At 44.4% G+C, this 16,843-nt stretch overlaps 1 protein-coding gene across 2 annotated transcripts in view; it reads right to left on the bottom strand.

Annotated features, from left to right (window-relative positions):
- The window catches only part of GALNT13 (polypeptide N-acetylgalactosaminyltransferase 13), a 160,368-nt gene that overhangs the window by 72,409 nt on the left and 71,116 nt on the right, over window positions 1-16,843 (bottom strand). For both annotated transcript variants that reach the window (XM_076343217.1, XM_076343218.1), the window contains exons 5-6: window positions 1,969-2,135; window positions 485-692 (exon numbers count right to left, since the gene is read on the bottom strand). In XM_076343217.1, coding sequence (XP_076199332.1) covers window positions 485-692; window positions 1,969-2,135 — 375 coding nt within the window. The remainder of the gene's footprint in view (window positions 1-484; window positions 693-1,968; window positions 2,136-16,843) is intronic.

Genomic DNA, 16,843 nt, shown 5'->3' with positions numbered 1-16,843 from the left:
GCCTACTGCCAAAAAGAGGAAAAAAAAAAAAAAAAAGGAGGGGGGGAAAGGAAAAAAGGGGGGAAAAAAAGAAAAGAACAAAAAAAGAGTGCAAATTTCACAGAGTATCAGAGGTCACACGGACAAAAAGTCATGCCTGGTAAAAAGAAGGGAGAAAGATGGCCATCAGGGTGGGAGACACCTGGACCTTGTGAAAGTGAATGGCACAAGTTGCTGTCGTTACTGGGATTGTTATTCTTACTGTCAACAACAAAAAGCCTGCTGTAAGAATCAAAAGCTTATCGTATATTTATTTAGAAATTAGATTTTGATACAAATATTAAGAGAATACTCTATCTTCCTGATAAATTAAAAAAAAAAATCTTCACTTTCGGATCAACGATCTGTTTTCATTTCTACTTTTTAGCAGCACAGTGAAACCAAGGAATGGCCTGGAGGCAGGAGGCAGGTGCCCTGCACCCGGACGCAGGAGAGCCACCCTCACCTGTCCTCCTTTATCCTGGCCAGCAGCGGCTCGAGCCAGCCCAGGGTGCACTCGCAGTGCGCGTCCAGGAACGTTATCACCTGCCCTGTAGAGGCTGCTGCCCCTCGGAGCCGCGCGCGGATCAGTCCTGACCTCTGCTCCATCCGAATGATTTTTATTGAGACTTCCAGATTTTTCACGTAATTCTCTAATGAGGCCTTCAAAAACTCTGCCAAAGATAATTGGGAAAAAACAGAAGAAAATCATTATTTTTAGTTCAGCAACTACCGAGGGCTCCAAATATAACCGCAGAGTTTATGTGTCATGCTCGGCCCTCCAAGGACTGCCATGCACGATCACTGCCATAACACGGGAAACGCAGCTTGACATATTTAGAGTTTTTCTGAAGACTGAGAGCTGAGCTATGGAGGTTCACACTGGCACTCGGTTCAGTGCAGCCGCACACATACACACGCGTCTGCCAGAGCATCTCATCAAAACACCACAGAAATTTTAAATACGTCACGATCGGTTTCCTTGAAATAAACCAGCAATCAATAGTGAGTGCAAAATGACTACACTTTTGCTAATTTGCCTATGGTTAAATATGGCTATTTTTGATGAATTTCACCCTTTGAGCCCTTTAGGAATCCAAGACTTTGCTTTTAGGAAAAATTGTAGTTACTTGGGCTAAAGTCTTCCCCCACCTTCTGGCATGGAGAAACATTAAGCCCACTTGTTTTCTGAAGCAGGGAAATCCAGGAGAGTAATTAGAGTTAAGTTAATGCTACATGGGGCAGAAATAAAGGACGGCTGAGCTTGCACCCTCTGTCTCTTGAACAGCTGCAGCTATATGTTGTATTTGCCATTATATACATTTGGCTACTCCAGGAAAATTTATCATTCCATTGATTCCATTTATAGAATGTAATGTGGTTGCTTTTCCAGGTGATACCAGTTTCACATGCAGACAGTTTTCTTTCTAAACCCTGGGGGTTTTTTAAAAAAAAAAAAAAAAAAGAGAGAGAGAAGAAAAAAGCCAAGAACGAAAGAAATGAACCACAAATAAGAGAAATACAAGGAAATTGGCTCAGTCTGGACATTCAGGAAAACCTGAAACACAGAACAGGGGGGTTTTGAAAGACGGCAAGAGAGAGACAGAGAGAGATGTGAAAAACGGTTGTCTTTTACAGTAATATGAAATGATAAACCACAGTGCAAAAAGCGCTAATGAAATTCTGGACAGGAGCACCGCAGAGACGACTTACAACCTGATAACCAACCTTTGGCTCTGTTACTATCGGAAAGTGGACTTTAACTCTGCCCATACCTGCTAGAGTCCATTTGCTGCTGGCCCCAGCAGCGATCGGGGATGCTTGGCGAGAGGCGCAGGTCCGGTTCAGCGCTGGCGGGAGGGAGCCACGCTTCACAACCCTTTCTGCAGCATCCCCAAACGCGGCACTGAAACAACACGCGGAACGGGACTCCTCCCTCCCAAAACCTACCTCTCTCGCTGGCATCGTCCACCAGGATGATTTCAGAAAGCAGGCGGTGCGGCGAGCGATTTATAACGCTGTACACGGTCCGAAGCAGAGTGCTCCAGGCTTCGTTGTGGAACACAATAACTACGCTTGTGTTGGGGAGTTCGTCGGGGTAGACTTTTGTCTTGCACCTGCCAAAAAATACAGAAAAAACACAGAAGGAAAGGAGGGGTTAATCTTTAAGAAAATCCTAAAGAGCTCTACCAACGGGACAGTCTGGAAAAGGGGCTTCAAGCCTGTTGAGCAGGAAACATCTTCAAGCTCCTAAGCCAGAAGCCCAAAGGCAGAGGGAATTTCAAATCCTGTTTTCTTGCTAAGAAAACACAGCAGAGTATCCAGAGGAACGTCCGCCGCTGCGTTCACAGCTCCCTCGGACTCCCGGTCTCCTCGCTCCCGTTTGGTACGCCGAGAAATCAGCATCCGGCAGCCTCAGCGTCAACGTGTCCTGACAGCAAACGGAAAACTCTCAGCTGCACACAGGACGTGGGGCAATTAATATAAAGCGTATCGGGCGGTTACAGTCAGGCCAAATAAATCTTCTATTGTGAAAAATCCCAAATTCTATGGTTTGAAGTACACAGGCCTCCGAGACCTTCCCATCTTTGGCGGTTTCTCAAAAAGAAGAAAAAAATTACCATTTTCTAGAACACTCTATATGCCCATTCAATGGAAGAACAAGAGGTCAATAATTTCACCTATTTTTGGAAAATGTAGAAATTAAGGCAAAGCGAGCAACAGATACCAAACGTTGCTGATTTTGTGGAAGCAAATTAAAGCTATTTGCTTATTACAAAAGACAACCCAAAATTCTCCGTATTTGTTCCAGCCCTTGGACACGTTTCACAAATACAAACATGCCTACATCAACCCGTCAACACAGGTCAAGTCATGTCCCTTAAACGCACTTAATATGGATTTTTAACCGTTGTGACTTAAAATAATTTCCACTTTTTTTTTTTTTTTTTTTTTTTTTTTTTTTGCTATTTCGTTATTGTGTGATTTTCTGGCTCTACCGTCACCACTGTGACCCCGGTTCAGGAAAGCCCTTCCGCAAGGGACAGCTGAGCGTGCACCTACTTTCTTCAGCAGCAGCACACGCACTCTAGTGAATTAAACCGCATGTAAAGTGAGAAGAAATGATGTACAGCTTTTTAGCGCATCTTCTTTGTAATACCACTTTTGTCTGTGTCATTTGAAAAATCAACCAGTCCCAATGCAGTTACTTGTTCAGGAGTGGCCTCCTCCTTACAGAAAACTTCTCCATCAAGGGCCAAGAGAACGAATGAATAAGGTCCCTGAAGAAAAGTCAGCTTGTCCATACAGTTTCTTTCTTAAACATCATCTACCGTAAGAAAACTCTCTTCAACCTTTTCTTCTGCCCCACTGACATTTAAAGAAAAACAGATAAAACAACATCGTGACCACAGCTTTCAAAGTACAAGGTGAGGAGAGAATACAGAAGAGTACAGAGTATCACTGATTTCTATGGTACAGGTAAAAGGTCCATGGTATGTGTGTATGTGTGTATATATATACACACACAGAGACAATGACATATATATATATATATATAGGACATTGGTCACTAGATCTGACGATGGAAAAGTCCGGTGCTTATATATATATATATATATATATATATATAAAAAAAAATAAAAAAAAATATACACACACACACGCACTCCCCTAGTCTTGACATCATTCTGATGTTTGCTGGTAGCCATCCCACCTTCACCACTTCAGCAATCTAATTAACGATACAACTATCCATCAATTATGATTTAGATTCAGAGCTCAGACAAACAAATAAACGTCCTTTACTAATTATCGTCCACGATGAGACCCTCTGTTTACCCAGAGGTGTCTGAAGGAGGGTTAGCCCAGCAGGAAAGTATGTCCAAAAAAGGACATTTTGAATTTATTTGTTTCCAAGGCACAGTGAAAGTCTTCCTCGCGCACATAATTGTCCTTGGAAGGCCTCTCGTGTCAACCCTGGCATCTGAAAGTCAGACATCAAAGAGTGAAAAAACAGAAAGGCTGTAGTACGAAGCTCAGTGCTGTTTATGTTCAGTTGTCTTCCAGAGCTTAACATCATACTTCAAAGTATAGACAAAGCTGGAATAAATTCTGCTTGTCCCGTGTTTCACAACAGTCATTTTAATTACATTTAAAACAGATAAAATACTGGAAATTGGAAAAAAAAGTACTACACAAGATGATGTTTTAAAATATTCAGAAACGCACGTCAGTAGTGAAGTGAGACAAGAAGAAAAGGGTACTTCCTTGTTACAGTTAAACGCTAATTTTGTAGTGCAAATGGAATATTGAGGAACAGAATGTTTATCATCACGTAGTATTTGCCAGGATCGTCAGCATTTTCACTATCACTCTTATTATTCTCCAAGGTATCTTACAGTACCCAGAGAAGCTAAGGGCTAGATGAGCTGAGGACACTCACGAAGAGGTCGCGTGGCCTATGTTTTGCAGCAGACAGACCCATCTAAATGATCATAAATCTGGTCATAAAAACCCAGGAACAGCATCTTTACTACATGTCCTTCTTCAAAATTTTCACAATGACCCTACATCAGATACTGCACCGTAAAGTGAGGAATCCTTCTCTTTTTATTGCATTTGCCTCTATCCAGACCAAAAGACTCTGCTGCACGTCCCTCCTTAGTTTCACAGACAATTACATGGTGGGACTGCCCTCTGCGGAGGAGGATTATTCAATTCCAAATCAGTTCATTCTGTAGGTCTGCTACCTGTAGTTCCCCAGGTACACCAAGCGATGTACGGGGATTTGTCGATATCGCATCTGCTCATCAGAGACTAAATTAAATCTATTCACTTTGTTTAATTTGGGTCATTTGATTTCAGCAGAAAATGTAAATGTTGGTAGTTTGTCTATATTATAGCATTAAATCATCGCGTACCCATAGTGTATTAGACGTTATTGCAGCACTTAGCCCACCAAGGGGAATGTTTAGTCCAGTCTGGATGGCAAGCTGTGCCCTGTGCTGACCTCCACAACACGCCGAAAAGCAGAGAGTCAGAAAAACAGACAGGCACTCCAAGAGGAGCAGCTCCACAACAAATTTAACTTTCTTCTGCTTTCTGGGAGTTTCTGGAAACCCACTTGCACTAGTGGAGAGTTGGTTTTGCAAAACAGAGGCCAAGGGCAAGATGTTAACTAGGCATCGGCATTGTGAACAACGGGCACCCGCAATCCCAGCTCTGACGCCAGCAATGAGATCTGCTGAGATTTTTAGATATATTTTTGGGTTGTTTATATTTGTGTTTTAGCTATCATACAGGTACAAGTTTTTGGGCTCCCTCTAAAGCCATGAGCACAACATAGATTATGACAACCTGAGTTATTTGGGCAATATGCTGATTCTGGCCACTTTGGCTGCAAGAGAAACACAAAGTGTCACGGGACAGCAATGCGTTAACCTCACCTTAAAGAGCAGTAACATTCCAGGGCAGAAGCTCAAGGCACATTTCATGTTGCGTTATGTTTTATTTCTTACAGAGTATTCCTTCCTCCCTCCCTTAGAAAGTTTTCACCACAGGAAGACGGTGACTTAAGGACCAAATTTTAAAAAAGCAACTGCTCTGGAGTTGGCAAACTGTGCACAGACAAGAAGTCATTAGAGCTTGTTAATCGATGAGCGTGTGCGTAACACAGCCCACTCCTGCACTGGTCATTGGGATGACTCGAGCCCAGAACCATCAGTCCCATGGTGAAAACATTATTGCTTGAATTAAACAAAAAACGTCCTTAGCTTGTTGACGCAACTGTTACACACCTAACACCAGAGAGCTGCCACTTTATTTCCCAGCGATGAGGCACAGTGCTCCATTTACACACTTAGACGTGCACTGTTGTTCCGCGTCCTATTTCAGCATTTCCTAGCAAACGGCAACGGCACCGCTCCATGGGGAACCTGCCACGTCCAGCTCAGTAGTTAAAGATGACGGAGGTGAAGTAGGGAGGCAAGCAGGAGACACGGAGACTGCAATACCGACTGGCGTGAGGCTGAGACTGCTCTGGATGGGAAGGTTATGCTTTTACCAGCATGCCTTTGCTCTCTGGTGAAAGCGAGACGTTGATTAATTTTCACTAAACTCACTCAAAGCAATTTTCATGAGCATTTGATTCACTTTAAAAGTTAAACAACTAAGATTAGTAATAATACAACCATACAGTGGGTGTATAATCACTATTCTTGCTCTCAGAGTAATTCCCATTGCCATTTACAAGATGTGCAATGGAAAACAATCACAACCCATACAAATGTGACTAATTTGTACCCTGCCCCCCCACCTCGCTCCTGGCTGCGTATGGCCACACTCCGAACCCCATGCCCATTACACCTCTTTGCAGGCTGATTCACCTCTTCTAAGATGCCCCCAAGCCCACCTCTTGGCCGCTTCTTCTGCACGGTCAGCGAACGAATGCAGCGTGCAGACGGCCAGGGGGGTGCTAGAGACGGTGCAAGACCCGCAGGAGAAGGGCACGGTCGGGAGAGACCCGGCGTACCGAAACCTCCCCTTCCCAGCCACAGTGAGCTGCTGTTGTGTGCCAACGGCCGCTCACGCTCCTCTGCTTTCCCTCAACGACTGCAGCAACACGTTCATGGCTTTCTGCTGTAGATCACATCTTGCATCCCCACCGTATCCAAGAGTACCCACCCAGGGACCATCTTCTGGACCGAGTATCTTGGTGGAGTGCATCCTGCGAGAGGGGTAACGTCTCGGGGATTTGGGCTCTGTAGTGCCCCGTGTCCTTCCTCAGGGAAGGCTCAGTCACCACCGATTTCCATTCTGCCCTTGCAGCACACCTCTAATGGTGTTTCAACCCCAAACAGATACCCGCCTAACACTCCGCTCACTTGAAAGTGTTTGTAAATGCACGAAAGATAAAAACCGTTCACGTCCCATTACTGAAATCATGACAGTGACTCACGCTGCTATTTTTCTAATTCAAAAATACACCACGCGCTGAAGAAATGATAAATAAGTCATCTGCTACTCACACGCTATCAAAGACAAGGACTCCCTCTCCGCCGCCCCTGCATTATTTACAATGCATACTGATTGTTCAACACACACTGACACTGGAAACACTTTCCCAGAAACATTGGTTTTTGTCATGCAGTCATCAGATGTTACTTTATGAATACACATGAAGTAAATACAGCTGTTTAAATGTGAGAAAAAACACATTTTCCAAGATCAATAACATGGAAACAGAGTGAGACTCTACCTATTTACAATCCTTCCCATCGGCTGCGTGCAAATTATGTGAACTTGAAGGGTTGCACTACGATTTAATCCCTCCCAGAATTGTGTTGAAGCTCTCAGGGAAGCAACTCAAGGCAAAAGATCATGCATGAAAGCAAAGTATTTGGAGCAAAAAAATGAGAATATAACTATTATATACAATTTATTACGTAGTATTTTTTATATGATGCATTCGGGAATAATAGAACTGTGTTCAATATTTGTAGTTTATATGACTTGAGGGATTTTCATGATTATTTAGTCATTACCTTTTATTGCTTTGCTTTAGTGATTAACACCTGTAAAGAAAAGGCTGGAAATGCAGATCACTGGTGCGGTTCCTCTGTGAGACCAGACTTACTGTGCACGCCAGTGCCAACAGGGCACTGGAAACCAGTCTGTTGCGGGACGGGTACTTTTGCTGTGGAGCAGTCACCGACGTGTGCGCAAAGGCAAGCAGCCTCTGCGGCTGCAAGGCAGAACGATGCGCCTTCGGGGCTTTACTCCCGCACGCAGCGAGGCAAGGCAGGTGTGTTGCAGGGGAGGTTCAGAGCCAAGTCAGAATAAGAGAAACGTGAAACAGCCTGGAAATCAAGCGAAATGGAGGAGCTGTTGGTCTGAATACCGAGAGGGGATCCCGAATTCCAGGTGTAGACAGACTGAGAAACTGGTAACAGCGCACGCTGCAGTCTTCAGTAACTGGAGACAGTGACGGACTGAGGTGGGAAGCGAAGAGGGGTGAATGCACCATTAAAGCATGCAGCCCTAAATTAATAAACTCTTGACTTGCCACATACTGCCTCTCTGTCTCTGCTTTTAATTCACATTTATGGTCTGATTAATATTACATGTGCAACAGTGGCAGTGTATTTATTCAGGTATCTAACATATAAAGGTTTATATATACTTATACTAGCATGTATGTACATAGTTTTATTTCTCTATACATACATAAAAACCTACATATATGCACATACGAAACCTTAACTCATCCCTGTGGGTTAGCAAGGTCTCTCTCCTCACAGAAAGGTATTTACTATTTATGATGAACAATATTGTTGAATGCACTGATGCAATACCACATTCCGCTGGAATCATGATTTCCAGCATTATAAAGTATCTATGATTGTGCAAAACCACTAGTATGTGCAGTAAGTAGATAACATCTGAAAGGAACGTAAGCAAGCTCCTCACTTCTTCTTTGCCTTAGTAACATGTAATTTCTCTTTTTGCATTTGTTTCCATTTGGCTTCTTAGTTTCTGTCCCTTTCCCTGTGAATTCTTGCATTTTTAAATTAGTCCAGTTTAAAAACCTGCTCTGTCGTATCACAACCTGCTGCTGTATTTCCTTCCAGCTAATATCATCGTCTTGAATATTATCTACTACCTCATTAATGCTCAGCTGTGAGCTGAATGCTACGCCGGGAGGCGATTCGGGAAAGCAGACTGGACACCACAGAAGTTTTCCGTCGGCCCCAAAGGCAGTACTGCTGGGGAGCGGGGCACACACCTCCTGCTTCCTATTTGCAGTTCACCGCAGCAATGATCTTAGTGCATCACGTTTCCTGAGCACTGGTGACTAACGTCAGCTAATGCAACCACAAACCATCCGTTGGTCCAAGGCAGCCACTCATATCCACACCCCGCCTCCACCGTTATCAGTTAGACACGGTACAAGGTCATAGCTCAAAAACTGAAAGCAGTATCAAGACATGAGAAAAACTCACTCCTAATTTCACAGTAATGCAAAAAAAGACCCGTACCAAAGAGTGGCGTAAGCAGAAGCGATGAATTTACCACTGTGCAGCAGGGCCCCCTGCAAAACTGCCTGTTAAAAATGACAACGCTGCAGTTAAGCAAACCGCCAAAACATCAGAAGTTATAAAGTGAATTAAATCAATAATTTCATCTTTTTATAGGTGTGGTTACTTTCCAGTGAACTTTCTACCTTGCGGCTGTTTTACTGTCTTTATCTAGCATCACATTCACACATGTTATTTTTGAAGAACGATCACGAATAATTTTACACAAAATGGAAGAGTTCACCTTTAAACAGCTTATCACACGTACTAAAACAACTCCACGTATGTAGATGTGTTCTTATTTGGAATAGTATCTCACATGCCAGTTCTTAGGAAAACGTTTACCAGTTTTCAAATGAGCCCAGGGAAACTCAAGTATTTATAGGACAACTTAAACGCTAATACTGTTAACGCAGGGCTCTCGGTCACCGGAGGCCGAGGCTGGGGAGGGCAGCAGCTGCAGGCAGGGTGGTGCGGGAGCGCCTGTGCCAACAGCAGGAACCGAAGGCAACCTCCGCTGGAGCGAGGAAGTGGTGGATGTTGGACAACCTTAACTACGCCTCGATGCCTCTGAATTCAGGGATTTCGTTCTGAAAGCTGTCCCTGGGACAAAGCACTCCAGCTCAGCTATACAATACTGTCAAGAGCCTTCCCAAAGTTCGTGATCTTATATCGACTAGTGCCGCAGAAGTCTTCTCTGAAAAGCAAGCGGAGGGATGACCTGAAAGGATTGACAGTTGCAACAGACAGAGACCGGACAAGGGTAGTCCCTGCCGCAGCATCGGTAATTGCCTGTCACCATCCTTCATCCTTCTCCCCGCTCCCAGCACCTTCCTAATGGAAACAGATGGCAAGATACACCCTGAAAAAGCTTATGAAACTGCGTATCATGACAGACCACTTCCAGGTTATTTTGGTGTTTAAATCTCGCAGCTGATGGCTGGTGTGGATTAACTGCTTTGTAATGGTGCATTTTCTGTAGCATTATTGCTCCCGCTGCAATGAGGCGTTTAAAAGACTCTAGATTGCCAGTTCAAGAAAAGCACCCTTCCCTCTCAGAAGGCCCCGCAGTATCCCACAGCAACGCCGGTTATGCCGTGTGAAGAACCGCAGCCCAAGGCTCAGGGAGAAGCCGTCCCTGGGACCTTGCAGCACGCTGCCCCTGCGCAGCCGCATGCCCTCCCGCCTCGGGAAGCGTTTCTTCAGCGGTCTGATAGTTCCCGAGCCGCTGGATGCCCTCAGGCAACACTCAGTAACAGCCTGAGATGTTCCCATCGGCACCAATCACCAACGCTGGCATCTCGGGCATCTACCCCCGTGTTCACTCACAGCACTTCTCCAACATCACTCCATAGCTTTGTGGCGCAAGAGCTGAAATTCCGGCATACCTCTTGTCATTATGAAATGCAGAAAGCCTGAAATCTGCCCTTTCTCATTACCCCCCACGCCAGTGCCCTCTGAGGGCAAGTCAGCACGCACGGTCTCGATGCTCAGGTATTACTCACCGTTGGGGAGATGAATCATAGAATCATAGAATCATTGAGGTTGGAAAAGACCTCTAAGATCATCGAGTCCAACCATCAACCCAACACCACCATGCCCACTAAACCATGTCCCTAAGCGCCTCATCTACACGTCTTTTAAACACCTCCAGGGATGGGGACTCCACCACTTCCCTGGGCAGCCTCTTCCAATGTTTAAACACTCTTTCAGTAAAGAAATTTTTCCTCACGTCCAATCTAAACCTCCCCTGGCACAACTTGAGGCCATTTCCTCTCGTCCTATCGCTTGTTACTTGGGAGAAGAGACCGACCCCCACCTCGCTACAACCTCCTTTCAGGTAGTTGTAGAGAGCGATGAGGTCTCCCCTCAGCCTCCTTTTCTGCAGGCTAAACAACCCCAGTTCCCTCAGCCGCTCCTCATCAGACTTGTTCTCCAGACCCCTCACCAGCCTCGTTGCCCTTCTCTGGACACGCTCCAGCACCTCGACGTCCTTCTTGTCATGAGGGGCCCAAAACTGAACACAGTATTCGAGGTGCGGCCTCACCAGGGCCGAGTACAGGGGCACGATCACTTCCCTCCTCCTGCTGGCCACACCATTTCTGATACAGGCCAGGATGCCATTGGCCTTCTTGGCCGCCTGGGCACACTGCCGGCTCATGTTCAGCCGGCTGTCGACCAACACCCCCAGGTCCTTCTCTGCTGGGCAGCTTTCCAGCCACTCTTCCCCAAGCCTGTAGCGCTGCATGGGGTTGTTGTGGCCGAAGTGCAGGACCCGGCACTTGGCCTTGTTGAACCTCATCCAGTTGGCCTGGGCCCATCGATCCAGCCTGTCCAGGTCCCTCTGCAGAGCCTTCCTACCCATCACAGAATGCATCACTGCCTAGCGAAGCTGGCAGCCAGTCATGTTTCTTTTATCTCCCCCCAGACCTGAAACACACCACCATCGTGTTCAGATACCTCAGAAGATGCCAGATCATATCAACGTGCACTGATTACATGCCAAGGCACATTATGATGCTTTATTCTATGCTAATAGCACGTAACGAATGTTGTTTGTGCTCTGCTCTACCCGGCTTTCAAGAGCCCACTTGTATATCGCATTATTCCAGCGGGATAGCGTTGGTATCCACAGAAATACTCAAAGTATTTCCATCTTCCTCTAATCTCGAACAGGATTTAAAAGCGTAAGGAAAAGTGCACTTAATTTAAGAAAATATTCCGGCAAAACAACAGCCTATTCAATGTTCAGCAGTAACAGAAGACCATTTCTGGTTTCCCTCCACAAAGAATGGCAACCCAACCCCCCACCTCTCTTTGCTAAAGTGGTTTTGAAACACCAAGTACCTCAGGGGAAGCCAAATGCAGCACCGGCGTAACGCCAGCCATCGGACCTGCTCAAACGTCTTACAGAGCTCTCCAAAGGCAGGCCTTTGGCCAGCGCTTTTACGGAAAACTACGTTTAGAGAATACTTCTGTATCACAGACTTTCCCTTCGAAACTGTTAACTGTGCCATGCGCAGATCACCAGCGCTCCTTTCTGGGTTTTGGTTTTGCTTTCTAAAAATCACATGTTGGAGTGTAAGTTAACAACCCCCAGTAAGCAATAATTTATTTCTAGAGTAAGTGATAACTCCTGCACTACGAGAACCCTATTGCCTGAAATAGTCTCCTCCTATCTAGTTTAAATAAAAATCTGTAAGTTACTTAGGGAAATTGGAAGCGTGAAAATGAAATATATGGTACGGTATTACGAACAGAAGACAAGACTGTTTGAGTGTTTGAATTCCCTGCCAGAACAGCATGAATTTAAGCTTGATCCGTTGTGTCTCCCCTTTGCACCAACCACACGCAACCCTCAGCTCCGCGGGAGCTGCAGAAGAGCCGCTCTCTGACAGCTCTATGGAGAACTGTCACTCCCGACCCAGAGAAATAATGCGTTAGTTATCCTGTAATAGATTCTGCTGCGGCATTTCATTGCGCACAGCTTTAAACTCTACTTTAATAAATCTGCTTAAACTGTACCAGTGCATATTTTAAACTGAAATTTATGCAAGTGAAGGGTAAATAGAAAATAATTGAACGGGAATTTATTTCACTTAGAGGAAAGTAGAACTGTTCCGGAACTGCATCGACATTGTCTTGCTGAATTTTATGGTATCAAAATACACCAAAGCTAACCAATTTTTATATCCAGCAGATGATGGATGTGAAAATACCCTAAGAAAATTGTTCTTTGGTGTGTCATTACAAAGTATAAAAAGGTTTGCAGCTTTTAGGAGCAAATACCCTTCACTCACACCTTCAGCTATCACTGTTCATAAAGCTTCGGGCACAGCCTTGAATATCAACTCTTCCTTGGGGATTTTTAACCCCAAACTCCATTTTAGTATTTTAGAAGTTACTTCAGCAGTCATTTACTAAACGCTCAAAGTTCTTTTTATGTTTGATGACGAACACGGTAATACAGCACCGCATTATTAAAAGCAAACAACATAGTGTAGAGGACACTTTCTTTTTCAGAGGATGATACTAGAGGTCCCTTTGTACTTTCTCCACTTTTTCCAATAAAAATCAAAGATCTGTAATGGAAATCGCAGTTCAGATCAGATCAGGCTTTCTTGGATGGTTTTTGATCATTAATTTTGTTCAATTTCCAGTGTCACTTTTCATTATATCATTACTGAATCTTCTTTGAAATTCGTCAAGCTAACCTCAGCCTTCCCCGACTTGTTAAAAAATTTTTCAAAATATTTTAACAAGTATTAACTTTGAACCCCCAAAATCTCTTATTTGTATCTGCCATAAAGGATGTAAGAAACAAAGAAATCATTTTCACATGCTCCTGCTTTCACATAGCTCTGGAGCCCCCAGCTAAGGGGTGAAATTCTCCATCACGTGCAGTGAAGAGGAGAGCAACGGCACGCTTCCATGCCGCAGCTGCTTAGTTCTTCATCCAGCGCTTGCTGACAGGTCTCGGACACTTCTCCGTGCCGTGCTTGGCAAAGCAGGTAACCCATGTGCTGGATTCAGAGCTTCCTCCCAAAACTGAATTCCCGGCAAGAAACCGACTGCAACAAGTCAGCCAAAGGCTTGGCGACCCTCCGGTCCTCCGCAGGCACCCAGGCAAATCACTGCTCCTGCGCCGTCCTCCCCCCACGCCCACCTACTGTCTGAACAAACGGCCCGTCAGCTCATTTCGTAAATTCACGAGGATTAGTACCGTACTATAAAGCAAGCCAAGAGCAGTAAGTCAGCAGACTTCTGGAAGTCTCCAAATACAGGTTTCAAAATTCAAAGTGCTTTTTCCAGCCTGCACACACTACCACATAAATTATTGGGAAATTACTTTTTTTTTTTTATTGCTTTCTTACTTGCAACAATAATGCATAAATTTTTAATGGAGTTTATGGAATAAGGTAGAGAATAGCCAATTTCTCTGAGTGAATGCACATAACCAAGCTGGAAGACAGCTCCCATCAGGGAGGACATAAAACAGGAGCGTGAATTACCCGTACAGGTTTATTTCCTGACATTCTCACAACTATTTCGGATTACTCCTTTGCAACACAGTGAATTTTCTCTACGTGCCACAAGCAGTTTCAAAAAACAAGAAGAGTGGGACAGATACCCCAAACCAGAAGTTGCCCAGTGTTACATCCACCATGACCAGATACAGCAGAACAGACGCCCACCTGGGTGGTGGCCAGAGCTTCTACTGCAGGGCCAGCACTGCCTTGGACAGATGTTTTTAACCGGTCTTTATTTCTGCTTGGAGTTAACAGGAGACACCCTGCGATGCCAAAGGCCTCTACATACCTGCTGATAAAAACTGAACCAAGGATCTTTAATGCTTTGACTGCCCATGCTTACTGCTCAGCTACCTGCAGAAATGAGCTTATATTGATGCCCTGGTTGCAGAAGCACCATCTAACAGGCTGCGTGACTGAGATGGCATTTGCTTGTCTCACTGCCCATCCTCTTAAAAAAAAAAAAAAAAAAAAGGGTAACAACATGGTTTAAGGATCATCATTAAGGACTCTTGTTTTAGTAAAGAAACTGTGATTAGTTTGTTTCTTGCTGCTGAATAGAATTTTGCAGGCTCTTCTCACTTCTCAATTGAATCTAGAGACTCATTCCCACATTTCCCTTACAGACACATATAAAAGCTGAACTTTGTTCCTCGCAACAACCGGTTGGGCCAACAGCAGCAATCACAGTAACCATTTGTTTCTGAGCCTGGACTTGCCAGGCGAAGGGGACAGCTCTACATGAAGGAAGCAATTTCATGCTTGAACAGCCTTGCACTATTAAATCAGAAAACTGAGTTACAGCCACTTCACGGGGTGGATTCTGCTGCCAGCGAGGGTCAGGATCAGCCTGCGGGTACACGGGGGAACTGTCCGGGGACGAGCTGCTGAAGGAAAGGCAGAACTGATACGAGATCGATCTAACAGAAATATGCATCCTTTGTGCTCAAATACTACGTGCTTTCCCAAAGAGCATACCACACGAGGACTAAATACCTACCAGTTTAACTTATCGTTGTTACATTATTTAGGGTATTTACGGGAAAACTAGGAACGTGCTTATCCTTGCAATGTGGATAACCCTGACATACTTTAAAAATGTGAAATAGCCATACATTTTAAAAGATAAGTAAGCCATTGACATCAAAATCTTCAATTAACCACCCTCTCCATCCCCGTTTTCAAAGGTCTGGGGGAAAAGCTGCGTGCCAGCTGTCCTGCAGACTCTCTGGGAGGAGATACGATGGGAAGGAGGCAAGGTCCCATCAGGGCTGGCTTCCAAGGCAGCCTGCAAATTCATTGCTAGGGAAAAAAAAAAAAAAAAAAAGAGAACAATACCTGCCAAACAACACTGAGGTTCTCCTTTCTTTTATGTGAACTGTTTAAGCATTTACTAGTATTCAAAGTCACTTGAAGCCATAAATAAAAAAAAATCTCTTATTTAGATCAATTTTTCTATAAATAAAATCATTCTTTATACTTAGTAGAGTGATATTTTGGAGGCCTCTCTAGTAAGGCCGCTATCCCAAGCTGACAGCAGTGGTGCCAGGAACTGAAATTTGTTTTCAATTATTTTAACACTAAGTGAAGAGCTGAATTCTATTTTCAATCATATCTCCTCATTTTAACTGCCCTAATCCAAAACAGACTACAGTCCACATGAAACAGCGTGTCAAGAAGTCGGTTATCTTTCTGGAAATCAAAGTCTTCGGAAGGTCTCTGAATAAAGGACATCTTCAAAGATCCACGTGTCTGGATGTCTACATTCATGTCTACAAAAGTCTACTCATAAATGCCAGTAGTAAGTATAAAGAACTAACTAGGTCAACAGCCAAAACCACTTACACAGCCTCCAGATGCAACCCCTTCTCCCTAGCATTTCTGCTCCTTTGGTACATCTCCAGATGTAGAGAGGTTTAATCCTTTTTCAGATTAACAAGAGCAAGCCACTTCCATTTAAATGAGTTGTACAAATATACCTCTACCGAGCATTCACATTTCCTTCTCTTCCTACACATGGGTGCTTTGCTGACGGTGCTGAATCACAAACCTTCCCTTTGTACCCGTGGCTGTTCTGTCACATACAGCAGGCTCCACTTGGCACACACGCGGATACAGGTAACGTTCTTACCTATGCATTGCTCATTCCTAGTTAAGACCACAAATAACTAACTGCCAATCTGATAAAGTAATTTGAAGAACAGCATTTTTTGCTGAACAGTAACAGTGTAAAGCAAAGCAAACTGCTGGTCTGTCTTGAACGCGGCTCCTGGGAGGGATCCAAACTCCACCTGCGAAGACACGCTCCAACAGCTCTCGAGCACCAGGCAGAGACCAGAGGCTTCCTTGCATTGATTACCCTCTACCAAAGCTATGACAGCAGTAAATTTTTAATTTTAGGAGCAACCTGTGTGTAAGAATCTCGTGGAGGTTGCTACTGCTTTGGCAGTAGGGGGAAATTGGGAGTTCAACAATTAGAAAGAAGCGAGCAAAACGGCAAGCGAGTGAAGAAAGGGCTCTAAGCATTCCTGGAGTTACATCTGCACCTCATTGGGCTTCCAGTGCGCACGGCCACGATATAAGGAATGAATAAAAAACCTGGTAAGTTATTGTGGTACATTATAGCTGCCTTTAGAAACACCAGCTACCAAATGGTTAGAAAAGATATTCTAAGTGGAATTTCCCAAAATATACCAAGATGCTCCACAGCGAGGACAC

Source organism: Aptenodytes patagonicus, chromosome 6, assembly GCF_965638725.1.
Source record: "Aptenodytes patagonicus chromosome 6, bAptPat1.pri.cur, whole genome shotgun sequence".
Classification (NCBI taxonomy): domain Eukaryota; kingdom Metazoa; phylum Chordata; class Aves; order Sphenisciformes; family Spheniscidae; genus Aptenodytes; species Aptenodytes patagonicus.
The sequence above is the reverse complement of the archived record's forward strand: the minus strand, read 5'-3'. Positions and strand labels throughout refer to the sequence as shown.